Source organism: Cervus canadensis, chromosome 22 (genome assembly GCF_019320065.1).
Source record: "Cervus canadensis isolate Bull #8, Minnesota chromosome 22, ASM1932006v1, whole genome shotgun sequence".
Classification (NCBI taxonomy): Eukaryota; Metazoa; Chordata; class Mammalia; order Artiodactyla; family Cervidae; genus Cervus; species Cervus canadensis.
Window position 1 is genome coordinate 44,773,164 of NC_057407.1, and position 25,185 is coordinate 44,798,348.

Here is a 25,185-nt window from a genome sequence, read left to right on the forward strand (position 1 = left end):
TTTCCTAAACCACATTAGTTCTGAGCTTCCATTCCTTTGATTCTCCCCTTTTGCTAACTATCTTTAAAATGGGATTATGAAAATGTCAGTTGTCCCAGCAAATTGCGCCCCAGTGGCCTTCTCCACTTCATCCAAATTGGTACGGAGGAGAAAAGCAACTATTTCACTCAACATACACTCAGACAGAAACTGCCATCAACATTTATTTACCCTTGGACAGATGAGCTGCCTCTTTTTCTGTTTTCCTTTTCTGCTGGAAGAAGAGAGATCTGGCTGCCTGGGGCCAAAAGACTCAACCAAGAAACAGCTGGGTAAGAAAATCCTTCTGAGAGACACCCAGACAAGACCTGGCCTCTTCTCACCCTTCAGATTGAGCACCGCGAGTGACTGCCTTCATTTCCTCAGACAAGGGTGTAAATAAAGCTGGACAGTTCCACAGTTAGGGTAAGACTGTGAGAAACCTTCCCCCATCACTTCCGGGGCGGCTCTGAGGGAGCCACGGCCACACCCAACACCTCCACTGGGAGGTTACTCCCTCCGCTGTAACCAGGGTGCCGTGGTCCAGTGGTCCAAACTCAAAAAAGTTATGGAGGGTTCAGCGAGTCACAAATCACCAAGGAAAATTCAAGAGGTCAATGATGGAATCTGAAAAGAAGCACCCCTATAACGGCCTCCTGGAGTTGGGTAATAGGATAGGAACTTGCTTTAAGAATAATATACCCAAAGTAAAACAACTGAGTCATCTTTCCCCCTCACGACCCTGGGAGCTGCCCACCATCATCATCACTCAAGACGTTTACAGATGCACAGGGACTCGACATGGCAATGTCTGCATCTAAGGCTCAGGGATGGTGGGGCTTAGCTGGGGAAGTTTCTCGGCGCATTCAAGTACCCACCCACCCGCTCCAACAAAGCCTTTTGGCCTTTCTTCTGTGGCTCACTGTCAAGGCCAAAATTAGCAAATACAGAGATAATTATGCAGTTCTTCAGCTTATTAATGAGGCCAGGTCCCAGCCTGTTACATCATTCAGGTTAATCAAATGTAGTCATGTTAGAGTGATCTGAAACTCCCGATTCAATTAAAAAGCAGTTACCTTACCTATTACTGGCTCGTGTGGGCTGAGAACATTATGATCACCAGGGAATGGACCCTTCAGGTATATAGATATTGGGTCCTCTTGTGTGTGTGTGTTTATGTAAAGGCATAGATAGAGGGTCACTTTAAAAGAGAAATTAAAGACGACAGGTTAACTGTGTCATGTACAATTTGATGCCAACCCCCTAGGCGCCCGAGGCCCCTCCCCTGTGGCCTGAGAATGCACCTGAGTGCCATTTCCTGGTGTCTGGAACCTCCCGAGGCTGCTCCAGCCACAGAAACTCCGCCTAGTCTCCTCTGGAATGCACCACACCCTCCCTGCCCAAAAGCAAAGGATACAGACTCTTCCAGCCCCTTCCAACATCTCCCACCCCCATCTCTGTGGGATCCCGCAAGATAATTCATTTGACTTGACTGCCAGGTGGGAAGCTGCTTCTGCCTTTTTTCCAGCCTCCCCTGGGCTCCCAGGTCTGGGCCCAGGAAAGCTGGATTCTCTAAGGCCAGAGGACCACTTCCTGAAGATACTAGTCCCTGGACCATAGATGATGACATCTCCACTTGCACACACACACACACGCACACACACACGCATCACCCCAGAGAGAATTCAATCCCACTGAAGTGCAATGCTCACAAGCCCAGCACGCCAACACCATCTCCAGACTGGCCAAGGAGCCTCCCCCCATCACGAGCCCTGCCCACCTGCTGTCCCCCCTTCACCACGCCTTCGAAACGGTCAGAGCCATGCGGTGCTGCTCCTGTGCCCCTCCCTCCTCTAGTCTCCCCAGGAAGGTTCCAGGACACCCCCTCTCCCGAAGGGAGACAATGGCCCTACACATCCCCGCTCTGTTTTGCAGGAGCCATAATTACCGTCTGAGCATTCTTCATAATACCAGTCTAGTTCATAATAATCCGCTTCGATAAATTTCTGCATAGTCAGTATTCTGGCAGAGGAAAGAATGGACTTCACGGCACCATCAACGTCAGGTGAAACGCTGCCATGCCCCCCTGCCCTTCCAGAATGCCGGGCAGAAGAGCATCCCCAAACATGCCAGAATTAAGCTGTGCATCCTTAATGACAGTCTGGAGCCAGGACGGAAAAGGGGCAGTGAAAAGGAAAATCATGGAGGGGGAAGAGGAGGAGCACAGCTATCAGAGACCCTGGCAGTCCCGCTAATAAAGCGGCAGTGGCCAGCAGCCGTGAATGGGAGTAGCCAGAGCCGTCCTATCCGGGAGCACAGAGGGTGACGTCAGGGACACACACCACCACCCTGAGGTCTCACTCCAGCCTCGCTGCCCGCTCCCGCTCATCTTTCAATCTAACAGTTGCCATAGAAACAGGCCGGCTCAGAAAAAAAAAAATGATGCAGAGATGGAGGAAATGTCTTCCAAGGATGCTGGGAGCAGGGGCTGAGAGGTGCCACGTTGGGAGAAAGGAGGGCGTGCAGGCAGGGAAGGGGGTGGCGCCAGGAACCTTATCACCATCATCTCTTCCAACAAATGTCAGGACAAGTTTATCTATCTGCTTAATCCTGGGTCACTATGGACTTTGCATTTGAAAAATAACCCCTTTAAAAATCTGCAACTTCTTTCCTCAACCTGATTTTAAACATTAAACATCTTTCCTTAAAAATTTTGACCGCTGCCTAAAGGAAATGTAAATTACTCAGAAAAGGGAACCATTTTCATACAGATACAGTCCTGTTCTCTGTTCATGCCTTGGCTCAAGGCAACTCCTGGAAAAACAGCCTGCAGCATGCAAATAGAGGAGAAAGCCATCACCGAGGGGCTTGTGCAATAAGATAGACTGCTTTCATGGACACTAAAATGTGTTATCAAAGTACAAAAACGTACACCAGAAGGAAACAGCCCACCCTCAGGAAGGTGGTTCCCTCCAGGAAAGGAGTGAGGCAATAGGACCTTGAAACTGTCCTTATAAATGCATTGTGCAGGTTTTATTTGGGCTTCCCTAGGGGCTCAGTGGTGAAGAAGCCGTCTGTCAGGCAGGAGACAAGGGTTCTATCTCTGGGTCGGGAAGATCCGCTGGAGGAGGAAATGGCAACCCACTTCAGTATTCTTACCTGGAGAATCCCATGGACAGAGGAGACTGGTTGGGCTACAGAGTCCATGGGGTAGCAGAGTCAGACACAACTTAGTGACTAAACAAAACATTTTATTTCTTACCAAAAAAAAAAAGGAAAGTGAACCTAACATTTATTAGTCCTAATTATTTAGCATGTTTGAAATATTTCACTTAAATGAGTAATGGATAATTAAATAGATTTTAGACTTGCTATAAGTTAAACTCATTTGCTAAACAGGGTTGCTCAACCTCAGCACTACTGATACACAATTAGGGTCAGACTGTTCTCTGTTGCAGGCGCTGTCCTGGGCATGGCCTCTACCCATTTAGGTGCTAGAAGCACTACCCTGTCTCTCTGTTGACATGACATCCAAAAACGTCTCCAGATGGTGCCAAATGACCCTTGGGAGCAGAATCTCTCTTGAAAACTTCTGCCCTACAGCAAAACTACCTATGGAACCTCACCAGCCTGTGAGCCGGGTACTGTAACCATCTGTTGGTGTCAGTGGCAACAAATGTGCCAGCTCGGTCCAGCTTTCCTCTTAATTTTCTACTCAAGACTGTATAATGCGGGAATGAGTAATAGCAAAAGGACTTTTTTCCACTACTGGGAGGGCAAGCTTCTTTCCTTCCACAGTGGTCAAACAGGGAGGCTTTCCCTCTATCCTTCCAAAGGCACATGACGCCCTAGTTAATGAACTTGGAGAAAAAGGCATCCCTCTAGGGCAGGGCTTCCCAGGCTTTGAAGTGCATGTGAATTATTTGGAGCTCTTGTTAAAGTGCAGATTCTGATGCCTCAAGTCTGCAACTGTGCACAATTTTCTGCATTTCTAACAAGCTCTCACATGCTAGCAAGGCTGCTGGTCCCCAGATGACACTTCATGGCAAGGCTCTTCAGTAGGAAAGAACGATTTGGCAGTAGATTTTATTGTGTGTGTGTGTGTGTGTATGTATATATGTGTGTATATCTGCCTAACTGTGTGTATGGGCAGTAGTTAATTTAAAGGAAAACTATTTGAGTGTGTACGTTGAGGGGGTGGTGGTTTATACATGCCCTTCCCTCTCCCTGACCCCAACTTGGATACACATTTAAAATTTTCTAGGACATTAACCTATTTAAAGTCAGCAGCCACCAGTTTTAATTCCTGCTGTAACTGCCCCCATTATCTGAACACATCTCTCTTCCTTTGGTCCTTATCATGTCTCTCTCTGCCATCGATGGCAGCTCTCAAGAACACCACAGCAAACCACCAGGCAGCCTCTCAGATGTCACTCCTCATGACAGATGAGCTGAGGCTGGCGTCCTAAGGTTTTTGTTTGTTTAAAGTTCCCTAAGGTGCTTCTGAAAGATGATTATAGGTCTCATAAATAAACTGATGGACAGTTAACAGTTTCCTCAAAATCAGCATGTTTAACAGGTTCAATCCAACACAGGGGGTGAGGTCTAGTATGAACTTTCAAAATGAAGATGGAATAAAGGAACAAAGAATGCAAACTCCATAGAGCATCATAGAAAAGTCAGGTGCAGTTAGAAACCTCTTCAACAAAGGCTTATGTAGGAGACTTGGGTTTGATCCCTGGGTTGGGAAGATCCCCTGGAGAAGGGAATGGCAATCCGCTTCAGTATCCTTGCCTGGAAAATTCCACGGACAGAGGAACCTGGAGGGCTACAGTCCATGGGGTTGCAAACAGTTGCACGCAACTGAGCGACTAACACTTTTCAACAAAGGCTTGGCACACTTACCTCATGGCGGTATGGATTTTTAAAATATTTTATTTATATACCATATCACCACAGAAGCAAAAAATAATGAATAGATGGATGGATGGATACACGGATGGACTACTAATGGCAGGCAGTTTAATATCATAGCTCAGAGCAAGGACTTTTGGAGTCGGACGGCCTTAAGTTTTGTTCAGGCTCCTCATTTGCCATCTGTGACCTTCTTAGACACCTGAGTCTTACCTGCTAAATGGCATGACTATAATACCTGCCACACAGACAGGGTGAGGCATTAATTAATGCATGGGAGAGCACTCAGCACAGTGCCTGGGACAAAGTGATTCTGCAACAAATGTTAGTTGCAATCATCTTCATCACTCTAATTCTTTAAAAAAGGAAATAAGCCAGTATGAGCAATTAAAAAGAGAGCACAATTTTCTAAGCTATAATTAGGGAAATTAGGTAGAAACGTCATTTATTAGCTTTTTTCCAGCATAATAAAAGGCATTGAGTTCATAGTAATGAGCAGGAGTGGTAATCTAGGGGTGGGATGGTGCCATTTCTCAGTAGCAACATATCACTGAACATGACTTTTATCAAACCCAAAGACTATATACATCTAATTTACTTTTTAAGAAAATGCAAAAGAAAGAAATGAGTACGGAAACAGCATTTATTTATGGGTGAATTTTATGGGCCTTGAGGAAGTTTTTTTTTTTTAACCAAGTTTTAAATCGAACGTCTATATCAAAATTGCCGCGTGATAGGCTCCAAAGGATAAAGTAATCCATCCACAACTCTGCAGAGATGGTTTCAAGGCTAAAATCCAGGTGTGCAAGCATGCTCAGTGGTGTTTGACTCTTTGCGACTCTGTGGACTATAGCCTGCCAGGCACCTCTGTCCATGGGATTTCTCATGCAAGAACACTGGAGTGGGTTGCCATTTCCTTCTCCTGGGATCTTCCTGACCTACCCCCGGATCAGGAATCGGGACAGGTCCCAGAAGCAGCCTGAGAGAAGCCCTTGTCCATTCACTCAGCACTATTTAAGGAGTGCTGACTGCACATCAGGGCTCAGCCCTTTACCACTCACTCACTCCTCAGATGCCTGCTCCCTAAGACCCCCCTCACTGGGCAGACGAGGGAAGGGGCCTCAGAAAGCTGAAGTCGTTTGACCAGGATCGCTCAGCAAAAACCAAGAGCAACTGAATACAAACCAGGCACCAGTCACCTCCAAAACTTTTTCTGTCAATCACTGAGAAAACACTGAAGGAGTATTTACAAATAAAATTTGAATGCATGATACAGGATGCTCGGGGCTGGTGCACTGGGATGACCCAGAGGGATGGGATGGGGAGGGAGGTGGGAGAGAGGTTCAGGATGAGGAACACATGTACACCCATGGCGGATTCAAGCCAATGTATGGCAAAACCAATACAAAGTTGTAAAGTAAAATTAAAAAAAAATTTTTTTTTGAAAGAAAAAAAAAAAGGAGGGGGTTGGAATTAAAGGTATATTTCTCTACCCATCCCCAGCAGATCAGCATTCTGATGCCAATTTTAACACGGCTTCTTGGAAAGTTGTTGATTCCATGTCTTGGGGCAGGAAAAATCAAGATAGGCCTGCAATAGCATGTTGCACAAAAGTAAACAACCACTCCAAAAGGTCTGGGGTAGGAGTGATCAGGCGTCAGAGCCCACTTAAAAGGACATCACATTGCCAGCTTGTGATAATTCTAACATCAAAAAGAAAATACAATCAATAACAGTTAAAGGTTGGGTCTGTCAAGACCATGAATATCAATGAACATGAAAACAAAAAGGGCAACCAAGTGAATAAGGCTACTGACATAAAAAGGAAAGTGGAATATAATAGGGAGATATTTTTAATTTATCTTAAGCAAGGGAGGGTAGGTGTATGTGACTGTTCTATTTCTGTCACTAATATTTTTCATAAAACACTGTATGAACACTGTTCTACGTAGGGTGGCTATGAATAAGCCAACCGGATATGGAATGAGGAGGCAGGTAAAAGAATAGGAAAACCTGATGCTGTGGCCACAACTACCCCCAAGTAGAAGGAGGATCAGCTCCTGAGCTGCAAAGTTAGTTACGTATCCTCTTTTGTAAGCATTTAGGAGAATCTAATAGATTGGGTCTGCCAAATTAAGAAGACTCTAATTACGAGAGGACTCATAATCAAACTTAAATGTTTGCTGTTCAGTCACTAAGTCCTGTCTGACTCTTCGTGACCCTGTGGACTGCAGCACGCCAGGCTTCCCTGCCCTTCACCATCTCCCAGAATTTGCTCAAACTCATGTCCATTGAGTCAGTGATGCTATCCAACCATCTCATCCTCTGTTGTCCCCTTCTCCTCCTGGCCTCAATCTTTCCCAGCTAATGAGTCAACCCTTCGTTATCAGGTGGCCAACTTAAATGATTAAAAGAAAATAATAAAATTTCTAAGGTTTAAACTATTAGCTGTGTAGTAATTCATATACACATACATGATTTTATATACTCATATGCACATATATGTATGCAATAAGAATTCAAAATAAATTATTCACACATTTTAAAAATGAATACATGCTAACAATTTTGGATTAAATTACAACTGATGCAGTTATGAGTTTGCCTTGAAGTGTCTCAGATGTTACATGCCACATGCCACCTTCCTCCGCACCGCAGATGATGAGCACGGGCCACACCAGGGCCCCCGAGTGGCCGACCATACAAGCAGGTGGGACAAGGGTGGCTCCCGTGTTCCTCCCTCTGGTTGGAAGCAGAACCGCTCAGGGCCCCATTCCTCCTCTACAACATGCCCCTGGTCTCCAGAGCTTTCCTCCCTTCAGGAAGTACTGCAAGCCTTCTACCTGCATCCCAGGGCAGCCAGGACAGAAGAGGGGAGGGCTGCCTAATCCTCCATTCTTGACGGGGTCAGGGGGACTCGCATGAAATACAGGCTGACAAGCAGGCCTTCCCTCCACCGGTTGCAGAAAATTAACTAACAGGATGCTTCTGCAGAGTTTTCTTTCTGATCTTTATTTTTTAAAACACTGCCACTGCCAGTCACCGAGCTCCCGCGGCAGAAGGCAGGATGCTAACGAACAGCTTGCTGTCAACTACCCCCTCCCAAACCATCTCCACCTCATTTCAGGCACAGGAAAAGCAGGCACCCATCCCACCTCCAGGGAGAAGGTGGGGACAGAACAGAGGTGGGAGACAGCACCCAACAAAGCACTACAGAGACAAAGAGCCCCCCAGCTTGGAAGCAGTCCTCATTAAAATCACTCATAACCTGAGCAGGATACAGAGAAGCAGAGTTCTGATGTGTTGCTGGGGTTCCCAGTTTGCTTCCTGCACCCTGGGAGGGCTGCATGGGGCATCTCATTCCTGGGACCAGCAGGTCACGTAGCAGATATTCCAGGGTTCAAAACATAAATCAGAAGCTTAGAACACAAGCCATAACCCAGAATCACCATGGCCTGAGCCCATCGCTGGTGGGGAGGGGGGTGTGGATGGGCTAACAAGCTGAGCTGTCATGTCAATTTCCCACCTGAGTCTGTTCCAGCTTTGTCTTAGACATGCTGGATTCCCTTGAAAAGGAAAATAGTCAATCCATATAGGATTGCTTGCCAACCAATTTTGTTCTTAAAAGAAAAAGCAAAGACACACCAACACTGGAATCTGGACTGATGAGAAATAGTGGAAGCTGGCAGGCGGCAGGTGACAAAGCAGGCCTAAGGTCCCAGGGTAACCTGCCTCCTGGTCTGAGCGCCCAGCTGCCTTGCTCACTGGATACTGGGATTCCTGGTACCGTTGGCAGCCAGAGTGGTATGGGTGTGGCTGCTCTGCACCTTCAGAGATAAGCATTTTCTATTCCCCCTCCGCACTGATGCCTGAAACCCTGGCCCACACCTGGGGATGAGGATGGCAGGGGGTGGGGGGGTAGGTGCCTTGACTGTGTGTCGCTGACACATGAGAAGTGACTGTGCGGCCAGAGCTTCTCTGTCTGCAGACGTCCACCTGCAGACTTCTGCTAAAAAGCCATGAAAATGGGCCCAAGCAAGAACCGTTCTGCTCACATAAGGAGTGAGCATAAGAGGGGAGAAGGCACAATTCCAGGGCTCCCTCAGGTCCTCACCTGCAAACAAAATGGCCTGAGGTCTTGAGAATGGCAGAAAGGACACAACTAGGACGACAGCATTTACCTTAGAAAACTCAAGGCAACTGTTTATAAATATACCATAACGTATACATTTTAGTGTTATTTGTTAGCAAAGGATAAGGGAACATTTTCCCCAGCCATTAGATCCCTTCTCCATCCTCTATACGACCTTCCCGACACCCATCATTCATCTTTCCTTCCTTCTTTCAACCCCACCCACCACAACGCTTGTCGGGCTCCACACGCACCCCTCCTACACACACAAACACAAACACACCATGTTTTCTCTTAGGTCACACCTCCTATAACTTGTGATCCCTCCCTTTAGAAGGTCAGCATTGTGCATAATTTAATTCAATTTGCACAGGCTCAGTGCATACTGTGGAGTCTATTTTTGTTTCACTTAGGATTTTGGACTTTCCTGATGTCTTAGATGGTAAAGAATCCACCTGCAATGTAGGAGCCTGGGTTCAATCCCTGGGTTGGGAAGATCCCTGGGTTGAGAAGGGAATGGCTACTCACTCCAGTATTCTTGCCCGGAGAATTCCATAGACAGAGGAGCCTGGTGGGCTACAGTCTGTGGAGTTGCAAAGAATTGTATATGACTGAGCGACTTTCATGACTTTCACTTCACTTCATTTAGGATTTTAGTTAGATGAAGGCAGTCTCTGGAAAGTGGCAACAAAGTGATCTTTCTATTCTATACATTGTTTGCAATTTTGCTTTGTCTTTGCAAAAAAAAAAAAATAAGAGAAAAACTTGTTTTTTAACTTAAAAGATACTTTTGCATATTCTTATTTAATCGGCACTTGTTAAACACCTATTTCATGCAAGGCACTAGGCGGACTTCAGCCTTTTTAAACATGAAGCAGACATGGGCTGCACAATAACAGTTGGACTAGATGAATGGTCTTTGATGGTGTGTTGTTGTTTAAATTAAATTTTACAAAATTAAAATGGGACGGGGAGCTGGATTAACTGCAGTTGCCCAGACCCCATCCACTCCTTCCACACAAGCAAGGAAGGATGCCAGCCAAGGGCCTCGAGAGCATCCTGTGTTGGCCCCACCCGGTGCAAAGTCCCAGGTTAGGTAGTGAAAGAAAATCAGTAATCCGATGTTTTCACTTCCTGAGCCAGAAAACATCAACCTGAACTCAAACAAAGTCAAGCTCACAAAAGATTATAGGTACAGACTAGTCACTCAATAAATACTTGTTGACTGATTCATTAATAGTACTTTATGGCAAAAGCAAACAATGAGGTGATGTCTTGAAACTCTCATCTGCTTTACAACCTCTTCTTGGGGCTTCCCTGGTTGCTCAGATGGTAAAGAATCTGCCTGCAATGCAGGAGACCTGGGATCAATCCCTGGATCAAGAAAATCCCCTGGAAAAGGAAATGGCTACCCACTCCAGTATTCTTGTCTGGAGAATCCCATGGACAGAGGAACCTGGTGGACTACAGTCCATGGGGTCACCAAGAGTTGGACACGACTGAGTGACTAATAACACTTCTCTTCTTTGGGAAAAGATTGTTCTGTTGAAGTCGTCAGCAGATCATTTGCACTTGAGACACAGAGAGATTTCATTTCTTGACAAATGCTCTTTAACCAAAAAGTTACCAAAAACATGGCCCTAGGAAAAGGAACCAGAAGGAGCCATAGCTATCTACATACCAACACAGCAATCTTCATGGCTGGTGTCTACTGACTACTTTGTGACTAGAAAAATCTACAGCAGTCATTTCCACCTGAATTCAGGAAGCATGACCTAGAGACCACAGGATGCAGGGGGAAAAATTGCAGGAAAGAAGGAAATCTCATCTTGAAACTAAGCTACATCAGGCTAAGTGTCACTTGGGACAGTGACCTTTTGAAAAAAAAAATCAATTTTGAATATGTCAGACACATTTTTATGAACAAATAAGCTACGGACATATTCTAAAACAGGGTTTGCATTTTTCATGTTTACTAAATGAACTTTATTCTTAAACAGAATTTTTTTCTTATTTAGCTTCTCTGAGAGAATGGTTAATTAAGACATAAAGTTAGAACAGACAATACAGGTTGGGAACTCAGAATCCCACTATGACATATGTATACCTGTGACTGATTCATGTTGATATTTGGCAGAAAACAACAAAATTCTGTAAAGCAATTATACTTCAATTAAAAAATAAAATGGGGAAAAAAAAGGATCCCACCTTACTAGCTGTGTGATTTGGGGCAAACTTAACTTCCCCGAGCCTCAGTGTCCTCATCAGTAGTATGGGGGACAGCGAAAGTTTTTTATTCAGTGGTCACTGAGATATAACTGAGATATCTGTAAAGCATTACAAAACTGTGCCTGGCACACAGTAAGACTCTCCTTTCTTCTTGCTGGACCATCGAGTCTTAACTGTCCCGTGTTGATGGGTTCATTCGCTGTGTAGGTGGTTTTTACCTTGTGTATCCCTCAGACTCTGCAGGGGTGAACACTGCTGAGCGTTCACTGGACTGTTGAAATCTATCTGAAATGGTCATTCTACCACCGGGTAAAGGTGAACACCCAAAGTCTTCTTGCCTATCCTTAACAAGCCAGGCAAGGGCCAGATTTAAAAAACGAAGCGTTGCGTGTCTCCTCTGAGGGATGACATGTGGGCAAAGGAGATGAGTAAGCTCACCTTCTGACACCCAAGGTGTCCGCTCTGATCTCTGAAGCAATGGTGTGGGTGAGCCTATTATCCAGGGAGCCTCACCTGGGGAGTGTATCAGAAGCCCCTGGAGAACCCCCTTACCCTGATACCCACCCACTGCCCTGACTGATGAAGAAAACAAATATAAAATGAAGGGACGGTTTATGTTGTCTTCCCACACACCTCACAATTTATTTCACACACTGGTGATGGCAGAAACCATCATAATATTGTAAAGTAATTATCCTCCAATGAAAAATAAAATAAAATAAAATAAAAAAACAAAGAAAAACACACGGGTGAGTCACAGTGGTGTGAACCATGGCATCTCCTGGGTTACACGTGTAAACACACAGATGAAGTCCAGAAACGACACCAAGTACAGAGCAGGGCTCTTAACCTGCGCTTCCGCGGACCTCTGGCTCAGCAAGGCTCACAGACCCCTCCTCAGCAGAAAGATTTAAAGACATAAGATGCAAAGGACTACAAAGAAAGCAACTGTATTATAATGCACTTATTAAAACTTCAAAAAAAGATCTGTGATAAAAGTGCTTCTTTATCAATGCACATTAAATAATAAGATCAGCACATCTAATAATGAAAGTAATTTCAAAGCAGAGATGAGTAAAGATCTTATTTCTTCCATATCTGCTTCTTCTGTAGCATGACATGAAAATATTTGTGATTTCTACTGGTGACTAAGTCACAGGTCTTAGTAATACCACTGTGCTTTGTTTTCCATGTTTATAAAGAAAATAAATGCTGCGTTTCAGTTGGACGTTTATGAAATTAAGGATGTAAATTTTTTTTTTTCCTTTACAAGTTAAAAGAATCCCCAGTTTCTCTCTATAGATCCCTTGGAGGGTGGTTCTAGGACCTTGGCTTCCCTGGTGGCTCAGACGGTAAAGAATCTGCCAGCAATGCAGGAGACCTGGGTTCGATCCCTGGGTTGGGAAGACCTAGGACCTCAGTTTGAAAGCCCTGCTCTATGGGTGCTGTATTTAAAAGATAATGCTTGATCATTCAATTAACTGATATCTAGCAAATACCCACTTTACCCTCATCACATGTACCACAGAAGAAAATGTAGAGTTAAAGTAAGACTTAGATGCAACCATGCTCTAAAAAATTTCAGAATATCTGGTCAACATATATTTTCAGTTCTTGTAGTTTCATTATAATTTGTGTTATGCACTGCCAGACTCCACCAGGATGTTTTTTCCTCTCTCTCTCCTTTACATATATCACTAGAGTAAAATAAATAATAGCAAGTCACAACATCTGTTCACATCTACTGAAAAGAATTTTAGAAGGTATAGATCAGCGCTATCGAATAAATACAATGAGTCTTTCACACTTCAATTTCCTTGATAATAAAATCAGCCTGGCCCAAACAAACTATAGACATTTTACAGGGATGAGAAGAGGCAATGCCTATGAAAGGTCTCTGACAACAGTGAAGTGTTACCCTCGGGTGGTGTTCCAATCACACCGTGATTTTAAGTGATTAATCAGTGTGTATGTGAGGGACCTAGGAGCCTCCCTTAACAGAAATGGCCAAGCAGGATCCTATAAAATCATAGGAGAGTCTGTTAAAGAAGAGTAAGTAACGGGCAGGGATTTCTAGAAAAAGAATTCTACTGTGAAGCAGTCTGAAGGAAACAAATATGAAACCTACCTAAGAGGTCACCCAGGACACGGTTTTCCACAAATACCATGTCTCCTTGGGTGTACACGTACCATAAGTAAACAAAAGTGACTTGTAATGGGCCTCCCCTAGGCTACAAGATACACTAGAAGTTCTAAAGCATCAACTTGGACATTAGTTCAAGTCTAATGTACTTCATGCTGCCCTGGTGTAGATTATTCTATTTTTACTCCTGTCGAAATTGATTATCTGCAGTGCTCACAAAGAGGATTGTGCAGGATTTGCAGTAAGTATTGAAACACAGACCAATTTAAACAAAATTCCTTTCTTATTAATATACCATAGATAAAACGTGAAAATAGCCCAGATACATACTAAAGGAGAAATTTAGAAATTCTCACTTGTTTATTATCAATGATTTCACAAGTTTAAGAATATTGGAAATTGGTTTGTGTTAGAGAAAATAATTATAGAAAACTTTGCAGATGCACAATAAGCTGCTTTTGAACCTAGTTATCCCTAAGAAGAAACAGGAATGTTGTACTTTTTTTAAAAAAAAAAAGGTGATATGCTGATACATGAATATGTAAATGATGTCACCCTAATTTAGACTAGGTTCAAATCAACTTGAATTTTAAGTCAAGAGTGTCAAAACAAAAGAGAACTGGTCTCACCAATCTTACAGGGCTGCCATGAATTTCTAAAGAGAAAAATTACATCAAAACTATCTCTTGAATGAACATCAGAAATATTATTGGTATGTTGTAAATCAACTATACGTCAGTTTAAAAAGAAAAAATATCATTGGTGTGAATTTTTTAAATTATCATATATTTTTCAAGTCTGAACACCCTTGTCATCACAAACACACTGAGAAAAGTCCCACCTCGTATACTGCTCACCCCCCCAGGTGTCAGCTCTGCAGCCCACAGCAGGACCAGTCTGCTGATGCAGCAACATCTTGCCTCTCCCGACTAACCAGCTGAGTGGACTTTGACACACAAATCAGTAGCCTTGGCATGTCGTGTTATGTCTTAGAAACAGTGAGCAGTCTTGAGGTTTCCAATACTTGGGGTTTTAAATGCAGATAAGCTCCTCCCCAATACAAGCTGCTAAGGACTCATATGGAACTCCTGGTAAGGAGGGAAATGGGAGCATCTTCTAATCTTCTGCATGGTTAAGAGAAAGCTGGTTCAAATGAAAACTCATACTTGTTCCCACTACTCCAACATTTCTCTCCAGAAACCTCAAAGTCAAGTGAGGCCTTTTATGGGGCTGAATCCCACAGCCACATTTCTTCAGATACTTTCCACATACAGCAGGCCATGAGACACAGCAGCCAGAACACGCACACATGTGTGCCCGTGGCTAAGTGGGGAGGAACAGGGCATCCCAGGAAAGGGGAAATCACTCACTGAAGTACTTCAGCGTCTCCTCAATCTGCTCGGTCGTGAGGTCAATGTTGACATCTGGAGAAATGAGGGGGGTGTGAAGCCAGTCGTCGTGGTCATAACCGTAGATGGTGTCGGCTCTTAGCTTGTAATGGGGCAGCTGCTCCTCCAGCAGGCTGATGATCTCGACTTCCGGAAGGTCGGTGCTGTTGCACACGTCTGCAGGGAAGAAGACAGACAGATGAGAGCCGGGACCTGGTGGTGGCCTTGCTGCTGCTAGTGACCTAACCCTGGTGCTTGTAGCCAGAGTCCTGGGCTACTTACATGCAGCACACAGAGGCCAGACCAGGCCATGTCAGAGATCTTTTTCCAATTTAAATTCTACTCTTGAAACTTCGAGTTAGGCATGTTTGTTGCCAGACCTACCTGAAATAGCTCCTGCTGTTTAGCTGCCTACTTTCTGTGAAGTAAAGCCAAAACTCTTATGCCTTCGTCATAAGGGTTGGGCTTTCTTCCCAACCCTTTCTCTGGCCACTCTCTCTCAATCACCCCACACTTAGGTCAAACCAGTTATAAGTTCAGCAATATGCCAAATTCCTTCCTGCCACTATTTTACCATTCAAGCCATGTCCACACATAGGTAAGATTTTGGCCTTCATTTAATTCATTCATTCACCTGTTTATCCTCCAACATTTCTCTTCCTTCCATCCATCCATCATCATCCAACTATATCCTGAGTCCCACAGTCACAGGAGACACGACATAAACACAACAGTCAGTCTTGCCTCTGTAATTCTTATATTCTCATGGGGATTCCGGCCACTAAACCAACAGGGACCCCTCCATCAAGGCACAGTTTGAATACCACCTCTTCCTCGACAGGATGGTGCTTTGAGCTCACCAAGCTGAATTAATCCATCTTCCTTGAGGAGAATGTGGACACCTATGCCCAGAAGAAGGGTTATACCACAGACATAGCATCTTCTTATTTAACAGGAAGGCCACGCAGCAGACCAAAAAAAAAAAAAAGGCATAGAATTATAGGTAAACAAGAGTGTTCAGTGGGCAACGTCACCCCTTCTTGAGCAGGAGCCCATGGAAGGCACTTGCTAGCCCCTCAAATCTCCCACCATCCCATGCTTACCCCTTCTTACTTAAGTCAATATGCAAAGCTTCACTGTAGAAGGACATTATGACTCAAAAAGTCTGCATGGTGTTTCAAGTGCTGAGGAAAGAGTTATAAGTGGAAAGGGAAGACATTTAAAATTTTACTTGGAGCTCTGGGGACTGGAGAGGGAACATGTGAATGCTCTGGATTCTCTGCCTCATGTGGGAAATGTCACGGCTAGCACACTTGGCATTTCAGCCAGCCCCCACCAGGCCGGAGCTGCTCCGCCACCCTGCAAAGGTCTGCGGAGAACTGAGTGACGTTCCTTCCCTTCCCCTTGGCCACAGTCAACAGCCCACCCTCAAGGCAGATGTCTCGTATTTCTTTACCATCTCCCACTAGTGACAAAACAGTCTCTAGAAGCTCCAGATGGGCTCCTAACTAAGGAAATACTTCCCCATCTTGCAATCAAGTGGGAAGTAAGTTCCCACCAACCTCATCTCCAGGGGAAACCTCAGAGCCATAAAATGACCACCATCTAGCTGAGGGGATTCAGGGTCAAGGAGGGCTGACACCTGACCAACGGCAGCTCTTGACCAACCACAGACCTGCTGCACAAAAGGCTGAGCCAGCCTGACCGCAGGAGGATGGGCAGGGTACCAATACATTCCTGCACGATGTCCCCAGGCAAGGGGCTAGAACCTTCTGGTGTCACGGCCACTTGGTGGTGGGCAAGGCAACGGACTCCAAGAAATAAAAATAAAATCCCTTCTAAGAATACCGGGTCACTTGTGAGCACACTGGCAGCTGCTCCGACACTGAGACTCCCCTGTCCTTCCACGTTCTCAGGGCTGAAGGTCAACATAGTTACAGTGTGGGTCCTCAGGCCCAAGAGGTATCGTTTTCCTTAAAGCATATGACGACCAGGAGATAAAGTATCAAAGGTGAGGCTGTGCCAGAAAGCCTTTTGAAAAACATTCTGTATATTTGACTTTTCCGCAACGTGACTTGCTATATAAACCTCAGCAAGTCTCACAGCTGCCCGGCAGGCCCGGAGAATTAGGAAGGGATGATAAAGACCACCCAGGGAGATCTCTGTGACCTTGGGAGCCAGGCCAGGTGCCCCCAAGAGCCTCCTGAGAAGGGAGACACCGCCTCTGCTGCATGGAGAAAACACATCTGAGGCCTCAGGTTGTATAAATATGACAGCCTTCGAGAATTCCCCAGGAATGCTTTCATAGTGCCAAGCACCCAGCCAGGAGCCTTCAGTGCGTCCTCCTGGCAACCTGAGACGTAGATAATATTTGCTCTGACTTATATGTGAGAAAGCAGATTCACAGACGCTGTGGAGTACCTTGGAGGTCAAGGTCACACAGTTAAATAAGCAGCAGATCGTGTGTGAGAAGCCTCGGCCGTCTGACTGTAAACTATAGCCTTCCCTCTTCCATCTGCCTCCCATCTCCCAGCAGGTGCACTACAAACACTGGAGGCTTCCCAGGCTCTTCTCAACAGGAAGTGTTTGTTCTAAACAGGTAAAGAAGATTTCACAGGCACGTTGGGTAGAGGTGTTCCGCTCGACACATTGACAAATCAGGGAGGTGTCAGGATGATTTTCCCGTCCGGAGTGCAGGAAGGAGAGCCAGGAACTGCAGCCGCTTGTCAACAGACCCGCCCTCTCTCTCGGGGCTGGTGTGCATGAGTGCTTAGTCGCTCAGCCTTCAAGACCCTTTGGGTTGCAGCCCACCAGGCTCCTCTGTCCATGGGATTTTCCAGGCAAGAATACTGGAGCGGGTTGCCATATTCTCCTCCAGGGGATCTTCCCGGCCCAGGGATTGAACCCGCATCTCCTGCACTGAAGGCAGATTCTTTCCCGCTGAGTCACCAGGGAAGACCCAAGAGGAAACCCCTTGGCGCTTTACTAAAGGTCAGTGTGTGAAAGGACACTGCTGGCCCCACCTGGAGGAAAGGAAACATCAAGCTCTCTACAGTCCTCATTTCTCCACAGCTCCAACCACACTAGCAACCCGCTATAAGAGGGGTGGGAGGGACACTCAACAGGGAGGGGATACAGCTATACACATGTCTGATTCACGTTGTCGTAGAGCAGAAACTAACACAACATTGTAAAGCAATTATACTCCAATAAAAAATAAATGATAAAAAAAACAAGCTATAATATGTAGTCCTGGGGAAGTCTCAGATGAAGGGCAGCCACTCCCTGACTGAACCCAGACCCTGACAGGTCCATCCATGGCTTCCGGAAGATCTACAGCAACCGCAGGCCGGCATCCACCGGCCCTCAGCTGGTCAGACCATCCAAGGGCCAGGTTCATCCAGGCAGGCAGGTGGACTCACCCTCAACATCCTTCCCTTCATCAGTCACAGCAGCCCCACGCTGGCTGGCCCCACCTGCGACAGACACAGTTGCTTTTTTTTTTTTTTGGCCACATTGTGTGGCATGTGAGATCTAGTTTCCCGACCAGGGATCAAACCTGTGTCCCCTGCATTGGACGTGTGGACTCTTTAACTATTGGACTGACAGGGAAGTCCCATGAAGGATACTTTTTAAATCACAGTATTGCCCTGCTTTAAAAACCTCCCCACTCCCTATAAAGTGCTTCATGATTCAGCCTGTACCTTCCTAGGGCAGAGGCTCCTGACTCCTTCCCAGTATCAAATTTCTGCTTCTTTCTTGCAGGAATGTAACCTCCAAGGTATGGATGGGCACAGAGCCACACAGCTGAAAACTACATTTTCCAGCTTTCCTTGCAGTGAGGTCTGTCTATATGCCTGGTTAACAGGATACAAACAGCACTTCGAAGTCAGACCCTATCCAACTGTCCAAACGCAGAGATGGGGCTGGTACTGGAGTCACCCTCAACTGTGAAAGTAAAGGCAGCACCTACGGGGTTACCAGAGCAACCTTGGGTGCCAGGGACAAGCTGGCAGGGAGCACTCCTGGGCCATCTTCCATTTGGATTTTCAAGAGAGAAAGAAAAACACATTTACCTTATTAATGCCACTTCTCCAATATCCCCTGTGAAGCCACATTGATTTTTCACCATTCTCCAAACACATTTTTACACAAATATTGGTTTTGACACCAGCTGCTCTAGCTATCTGGAAGACCCTTCCCTGCCAGCAAACTCCATCCCAAAATATCACTCAAATGTCACCTCATATCAGGCTCCCCTTGACCTCTCGCCTCTGGTTATGTATTTAGATTATTTCAGGACAATGTTACACGCATTTTCTAAGTCTCTCCTCTACTATCAGTGAGGCCCTCAGGAGGAGCTCTGAATTACCCCCTTAACATCCAATCCAGCCCTCAGCATCACTCGGCAACAGGAAGCACTCAGGAAGCGCTGGATGAATCATGGAACAAAGGGAGAAGAATCGGCAATGGGTGGCATGTCTAGCCTTCAGCGTGGGGGAGGTGGAGCCCTATAGTGCCAAGGTCTTTTTAAGCTCACTCTGTATCATCCAAGGTCTTAATCAGCAAGGAGTAAAGTCCTATGGGGAAACAAATGTCCCCTCAACCACTCAGAAAACGCTGATCTAACGTCCACCATTCTTAGAGCACCACCTGCCTGGTGGGCTACACTCCATGGGGTCCTAAAGAGTCGGACCCAACTGAGTGACTAACTCTCTGGGAGCAGAACTTGAGAGTGCTCGTCACCTCTTCAGAACTATAACCCTTCCTAGGTTTCTTCACAGCAGAAGGTTTGAAGTGGATCTTCCTATCCAAGGATGAGGGCTGTGGGAGGTGGGAAGCTGTGGCAGGGGCTACAGGTTCAGCTGTATCCACTCTACACCTGACTTGGGTTAGATCCATAACCCCAGAGAGGGGCCAGAAGAAGGAACCTCCTTCTAAGCATTTGTACTGATGCAAAGCTTCCCTGGTGGCTCATGGCAACAAATCCGCCTGCCAGTGCTGGAGATGCAGAAGACATGGGTTTGATTTCTGGGTTGGGAAGATCCCCTGGATGAGGAAATGGCAACCCACTCCAGTATCCTTGCGTGGAAAATCCCATGGACAGAGGAGCCTGCTAGGCTACAGTTCACGGGGTCTCACAGAGTCGGACACAACTTAGAAACTAAGCCACCATCACCATGGGTCACATGCCAGGTTCATGAAACCTACTAGGGACCCCAGAGGATGCTGACATTTTAGATGCTGTGGCTGTAAATTAGCGTCCGATGTTTAAAAATCCGAGAATCTCATGTAAAAATACAGATCTCTGGCCTCTTGGAAAAAGTCAGCAGGTCTAAAAGCACACATAGACTCTGAGTGGTGGCTGCCCCCAAATGGGAGGGAAAGGGACATTCCAGGGGGGTTTCTGAGCCTTCTGCCCACACGCTGGAGCGGAGGGCGCTGGGCCTGGGAAAACAGAGAACCGCAAGGAAGTGGAAGTCTCCTGAACACTCTCCCAGGCTCCAGAAAGCCTAAAGAAAACAGCAGTGTGGGGGAGAGGCAAGGATAAAATGGGGCATAGAGCACAGTGCTGGACAAAGAGGAAAGGCCTGGCCAGAGAAAAGTCTGGCAAAATCAAAGCAAGAGAGGAACAGAAGGGCACAGGATGGGAGGAAGGAGGAAAGCCAGCACCCGAGGCAGGCCGGCCAGCAGGGCCACGGCTGCCACCTGCTGGCCGCACCGGAGGCCCTGGGTGCAGCAGGCGCCGCTCCAAGAGTGTGGAAGCCAGGCTCCCAGCCAAGGCCCTGCCCCAACTGCGCCATGGCACCTGAAAGTCACCTCGCGGTTTATCTGGGTCTTTGTCCCTCCATCTGTAGAACAAACGCATCAGGTCACACAAAAGTTCTCTTTCTACCCAAAAAGTCTCTGGGCCTCCAGACCGAGGGTGGGTTGGGGAGGCAGCCACCACACCCAGAGCATCCCTCCTCCGCGGAGGAGGCCCCATAGCACCTGGAAATGCCAAGTTCTTCTGAGAGGCCAGGGATCTGTTTTTTAACATGAGATGCCCTGATTATCAAATGTGGGACAACAGTTTAGAATTCTGTAAAATACCTGAGAGTCAGATCAAACATGTGTGAGTGTCTCCAGTTTGCATGCCAGGACTTCCCATCCTGGTGCCTCACTATGGGCCTCAGGAGAAAGTTCTAGGCTACACTAGAGGTGACGGTCAAAGAACATGACCCCAGTTTGTGCCTGAGGAGGTTCTGGAAGGGGCAGTAAGCCCCTTTCATCACCCATTAACCTCGGCAGTGACGGCAAACCCACAGCCACATGTTAAAGTTCTCCCAAGACCGCCGACCTACTGAGCCGCTCACAAGTCATTCTGTACAGACTTGGAAACAAAGCCTTTTCCTTGAGTTATTAGGAATAAAGGGCATGGGCTCAGAGACTCACACAGGGGCCATACTGGTGTCAGGGACACACGTGACACTTTGCAACTGGTACCTGTCATACATCCTTTTGGAAAGTTCTCCCCTATCATGGGGTTACATAGTTTAGAGCCTTAGCTAAGGAACTCAGTGTTAGTAATTACTCCCTAGAATGCCATGAAAGATGTGGTTTCACTAACTACAGAGGGACCTTTAGAACTAAAAATTACTGGCTCAACCACTTGGTTTAATAGAAGAGGACGCTGCACACAGAGGCTGAGGAGGTGGCTGAACATCCCAGAGCTGCCTGTAACAGCCGCGAGGGCCGGTGTGCACGGCCCCCACACCAGGAGCCACCCCTGACGAGGTGGCTGGTGAGCTCCACTGCTGACCTGGTAACCGGCAAGGGCTCAGTAAACATTGTGCTGAACGATGCAAACCGCTGGTATCTATTCCTACCTTTCACTGACTCTCAGAAACCAGCAGGCAGTGCGGGGTGAAGATCAGGAACACATTTGCAAACCAGGAAACCAGGGTCCGGAAGGTTATAAGAGGAGTTCCAAGCACCCTGCTAGGAAGGGGCTGAGCCCGCTGCACATGGCATCACCCGGTCCCTCCGACTAATCCACACACGACTCACTGCCACTCTCTGTGGCCCCCTGAGAGGATCCCCTAGGGAAGGAACCTGCACGAGAGCATTTCTCCTGCCTTCACTCATTTGTGGGCATTTCAGCAGAACTGAAGGACCCTCCCGAGAACTGAGCCCGGGGTGCTGGTGCCCGGGGCAGGCAGCGGTGCACGGCACACCCTGCCATTCTGTACTGGGCTCCGTAGACGCTTCTGTGGCTCCACCTCAGGCCTCCCATGCTAGGAGCTCCAAGGCTGGGACCTGGGAGCTGGCGTCTACAGCAAGTCCTTCAAGAGGGTCTTAGCCACCAACACGGGAGGGTTGACAGTCCCTTGTGATTATAATTAACTAAATTTGCTTTCTTTTAAAAAAACGGATAAATGTGGCTCAATATTCAAACAGTCTAAAAGGGCAAAGTCCTTCCCCGCTCCAGTCCCTCCCACACACCTGCCCACCTCCTGCTTTCACCATCTCAGACTCCGCCCCGGAGCTGGGTCCAGCCTCTCCCATCTTTTCTGCTTACAGAAGGGGACCCGGAGGCCCTGCCGCAAGTGCGGGAACGTGGGCGAGGTCTGGTGGCTGAGCAGTATTGGGACTGGATGCCGAACCCCCGACCCTCTCCTGGGCCCCCATCCTGAGCTCACCTCCTGACGCAAACTCCCGCTCACATTCCAGCCCCACAGGGACAGGGACAAGAGCCAGACTTCTCTTCTCATCCTGCTGCCTGGCTGTGGGCAGTAACCTGGGTCTCCAGGAGTGGGGAAGACGAGCAGAGACACCCGCCCAGGAGCGGAAAGAAACTGCCAAAGAAACTAGGATTTGGAGACAGAAACACAACCTGACCCTGGAAGGGCCATGGCCTTACCTGCCACCAGAAGCAGCTCTTTCTAGGAAAAAAGATAAACAGTGACCCCGGTTCAGTTCCATGCAGATGGGGTATTAGGTTCTGAGCTGGCGCTTGATCACACGGGACACCAGCCCCTGTGACAGCACACAAGCAGAGATGGCTGAGCCGCCCGGCGGCCGCCTTGACAGGCAGGGTCTCCCACGCGAGGTTCAAGGGCCACCTTGTGCGACCGAACGTGGCCCTGTCCACTCAGACACGCCAGAGCATTGTGCAAGCAGAGGGCAGGAAGAGGCGGGACAGAGCGGAGCCAGAAGGACCCTGCTATGGAGGCCCCAGGACGTCACAACTAACTGCAGTGTTCTGCAGAAATAGTGACTCCAATGGGCTTGGCATAGAAATCCACAAAAACAGACGATAGCACATCACAGGTTAGACCGATTCTAACACAAAGACATAAAGCTAGAACTGCACAGAAATTTTATTTTAAAAGAAAAAATTAATTTTAAGAGACAAACCTCCAGGAAAATGCTCAAACAATGGGAAGGGTGGGGTGGGGTGGATTACTATTCATTTGAATTTGTTTTAACTAGGCTTCCCAGGTGGCGCCGGTCGTAAAGAATCTGCTGTCAACGCAGGAGACCCAAGAGATGCAGGTTCAGTCGCTGGGTTGGGAAGATCCCCTGGAGTAGGAAATGGCAACTACTCCAATATTTGTGCCTGGAAAATTTCCATGGACAGAGGAGCCTGGCAGGCTACAGTCCACGGGGCCGCAAAGAGTTGGACACGACTGAGTGACTGAGCACATATTAAAAAATTTAAAAATAACAAAACACTGTGGTATTCCCATTTTCTATTTCCTCTTAAAAGTGTATATATTACATATAATTATTAAATTGTCAGAGGAAAATTTTTTACATGAAAATAGCCAGTGTCATTGTGATTGTAATTAATGTGCTCACAGCTGAATTAGTATTTAGACAGATGGAGCTGGTGGAAATTGGAACAACACTTGGAGTAAACAGTTTGACAGCATGTTTGGAGAATCAAAATTCTGTCATGACCCTCAAACCAGTAACCTCCCACATGGGATTAAATATAAGAGAGGAATCCAAAAAATCTGGAATGCAAAATACATAAGCATGTTTATAGTACGTATCTGATAAAACTAAAAACATGCATAGCCAGGTTCTTTGAAAAGTTAAACAAAATTACCATGTGTGTGTTAGTTGCTCAGTCATGTCCAACTCTTTGCGACCCTATGGACTGTAGCCTACCAGGCTCCTCTATCCATGGAATTTTCCAGGCAAGAATACTGGAGTGGATTGCCATTTACTTCTCCAGGGGATCTTCCTGACCCAGGGATCGAACCCAGGTCTCCTGCATTGCAGGCAGATTCTTTACCACCTGAGCTAACAGGGAAACTGGATCAAATTACCATATGATCCAGCAATTCCATTTCTGGGTATATACCCAAAAGAAGTCAAAGCAGGGACTTGACCAGATATTTGTACACCATGTTCACAACAGCATTATCACAACAGCCAAAAAGCAGAAGCAACCCAAGTGTCCACCAGTGGATAAACAGGTAACAAAATGTGGAGTTCCAATAACACTGGGATATTATTCAGCCTTAAAAAAAGAAGAAAATTCTGACATACATTAGAGTATGGATGATATGCCAACCAAAATAAGCCAGTCACAAAAGAGCTGAAACTCTATGAATCCTATTATAGGAGGCTGTTAGATTCAGATTCAGAGAGACAGACTGTAGTAAGGTGACTGGCAGGGGATGGAGGTAGAGGGGAACAGGGAGTGGGTGTTTAATGGGTACAGTTTCATTTGCAGAAGATGATAAAGTTGAGGTAATTTTTTTTTTTTTTTTAAGTTGAGGTAATTTATGGAGGTGATGTGTGTGCAACAAAGTGAATGCTCCTAACACCAAAGAACTGTACACTTAATGATGGCTAAAACAGTAAACTTTATGTTATGTGTATTTTACTCTTCTTTTTTTTTTTTTTTGGCTGCAAGGCCAAACTGCCTTCCAGTTAGAAGATAAATAAGTACTGTACTTGTTTACGTACAACATGATGAATGATGTATATAAATACTTAAATGATGTGCAACATGATGAAAATAATTAACCCTGCTGTATGTTATATATGGAAATTGTTAAGAGAGTAAGTCCTAAGAGTTTTCATCACATTTAAACAATTTTTCTCTTTTTTTAATTTTTTGTCAATGTAAGATGATGTGGGATCTTAGTTCCCCAACCAGGAATCAAACCTGCATCCCCTGCAGTGAAATCACAAAGTCCTAACCACTGGACCGCCAGGGAGCGCTTACCCTTTTCTTTTCTTAATAAAAGATGACCAAGCTACTATTGTTATCTCCCACTGTATGACTTTCACTAGCGTTCTGGCTACAAAGTTGTGTAACTCCTGGTATTTTTAGTGTCCAGTTTTGCAGAACAGGAAGT

At 46.3% G+C, this 25,185-nt stretch overlaps 1 protein-coding gene across 10 annotated transcripts in view; it reads right to left on the reverse strand.

Annotated features, from left to right (window-relative positions):
* TRAK1 (trafficking kinesin protein 1) overlaps window positions 1–25,185 on the reverse strand; it is a 99,012-nt gene that overhangs the window by 57,235 nt on the left and 16,592 nt on the right. For 7 of the 10 annotated variants that reach the window (XM_043441785.1, XM_043441778.1, XM_043441780.1 and 4 more), the window contains exon 2: window positions 14,807–15,001. Coding sequence is in view for 9 of the 10 variants with exons in the window: in XM_043441778.1 (XP_043297713.1) it covers window positions 14,807–15,001 (195 nt within the window). In the remaining variant the exon portion in view is untranslated. Of the gene's footprint in view, window positions 1–1,966; window positions 2,232–14,806; window positions 15,002–25,185 lie in introns of those variants that run through there. The other 3 variants (XM_043441783.1, XM_043441784.1, XM_043441786.1) reach the window with 3 other exon arrangements.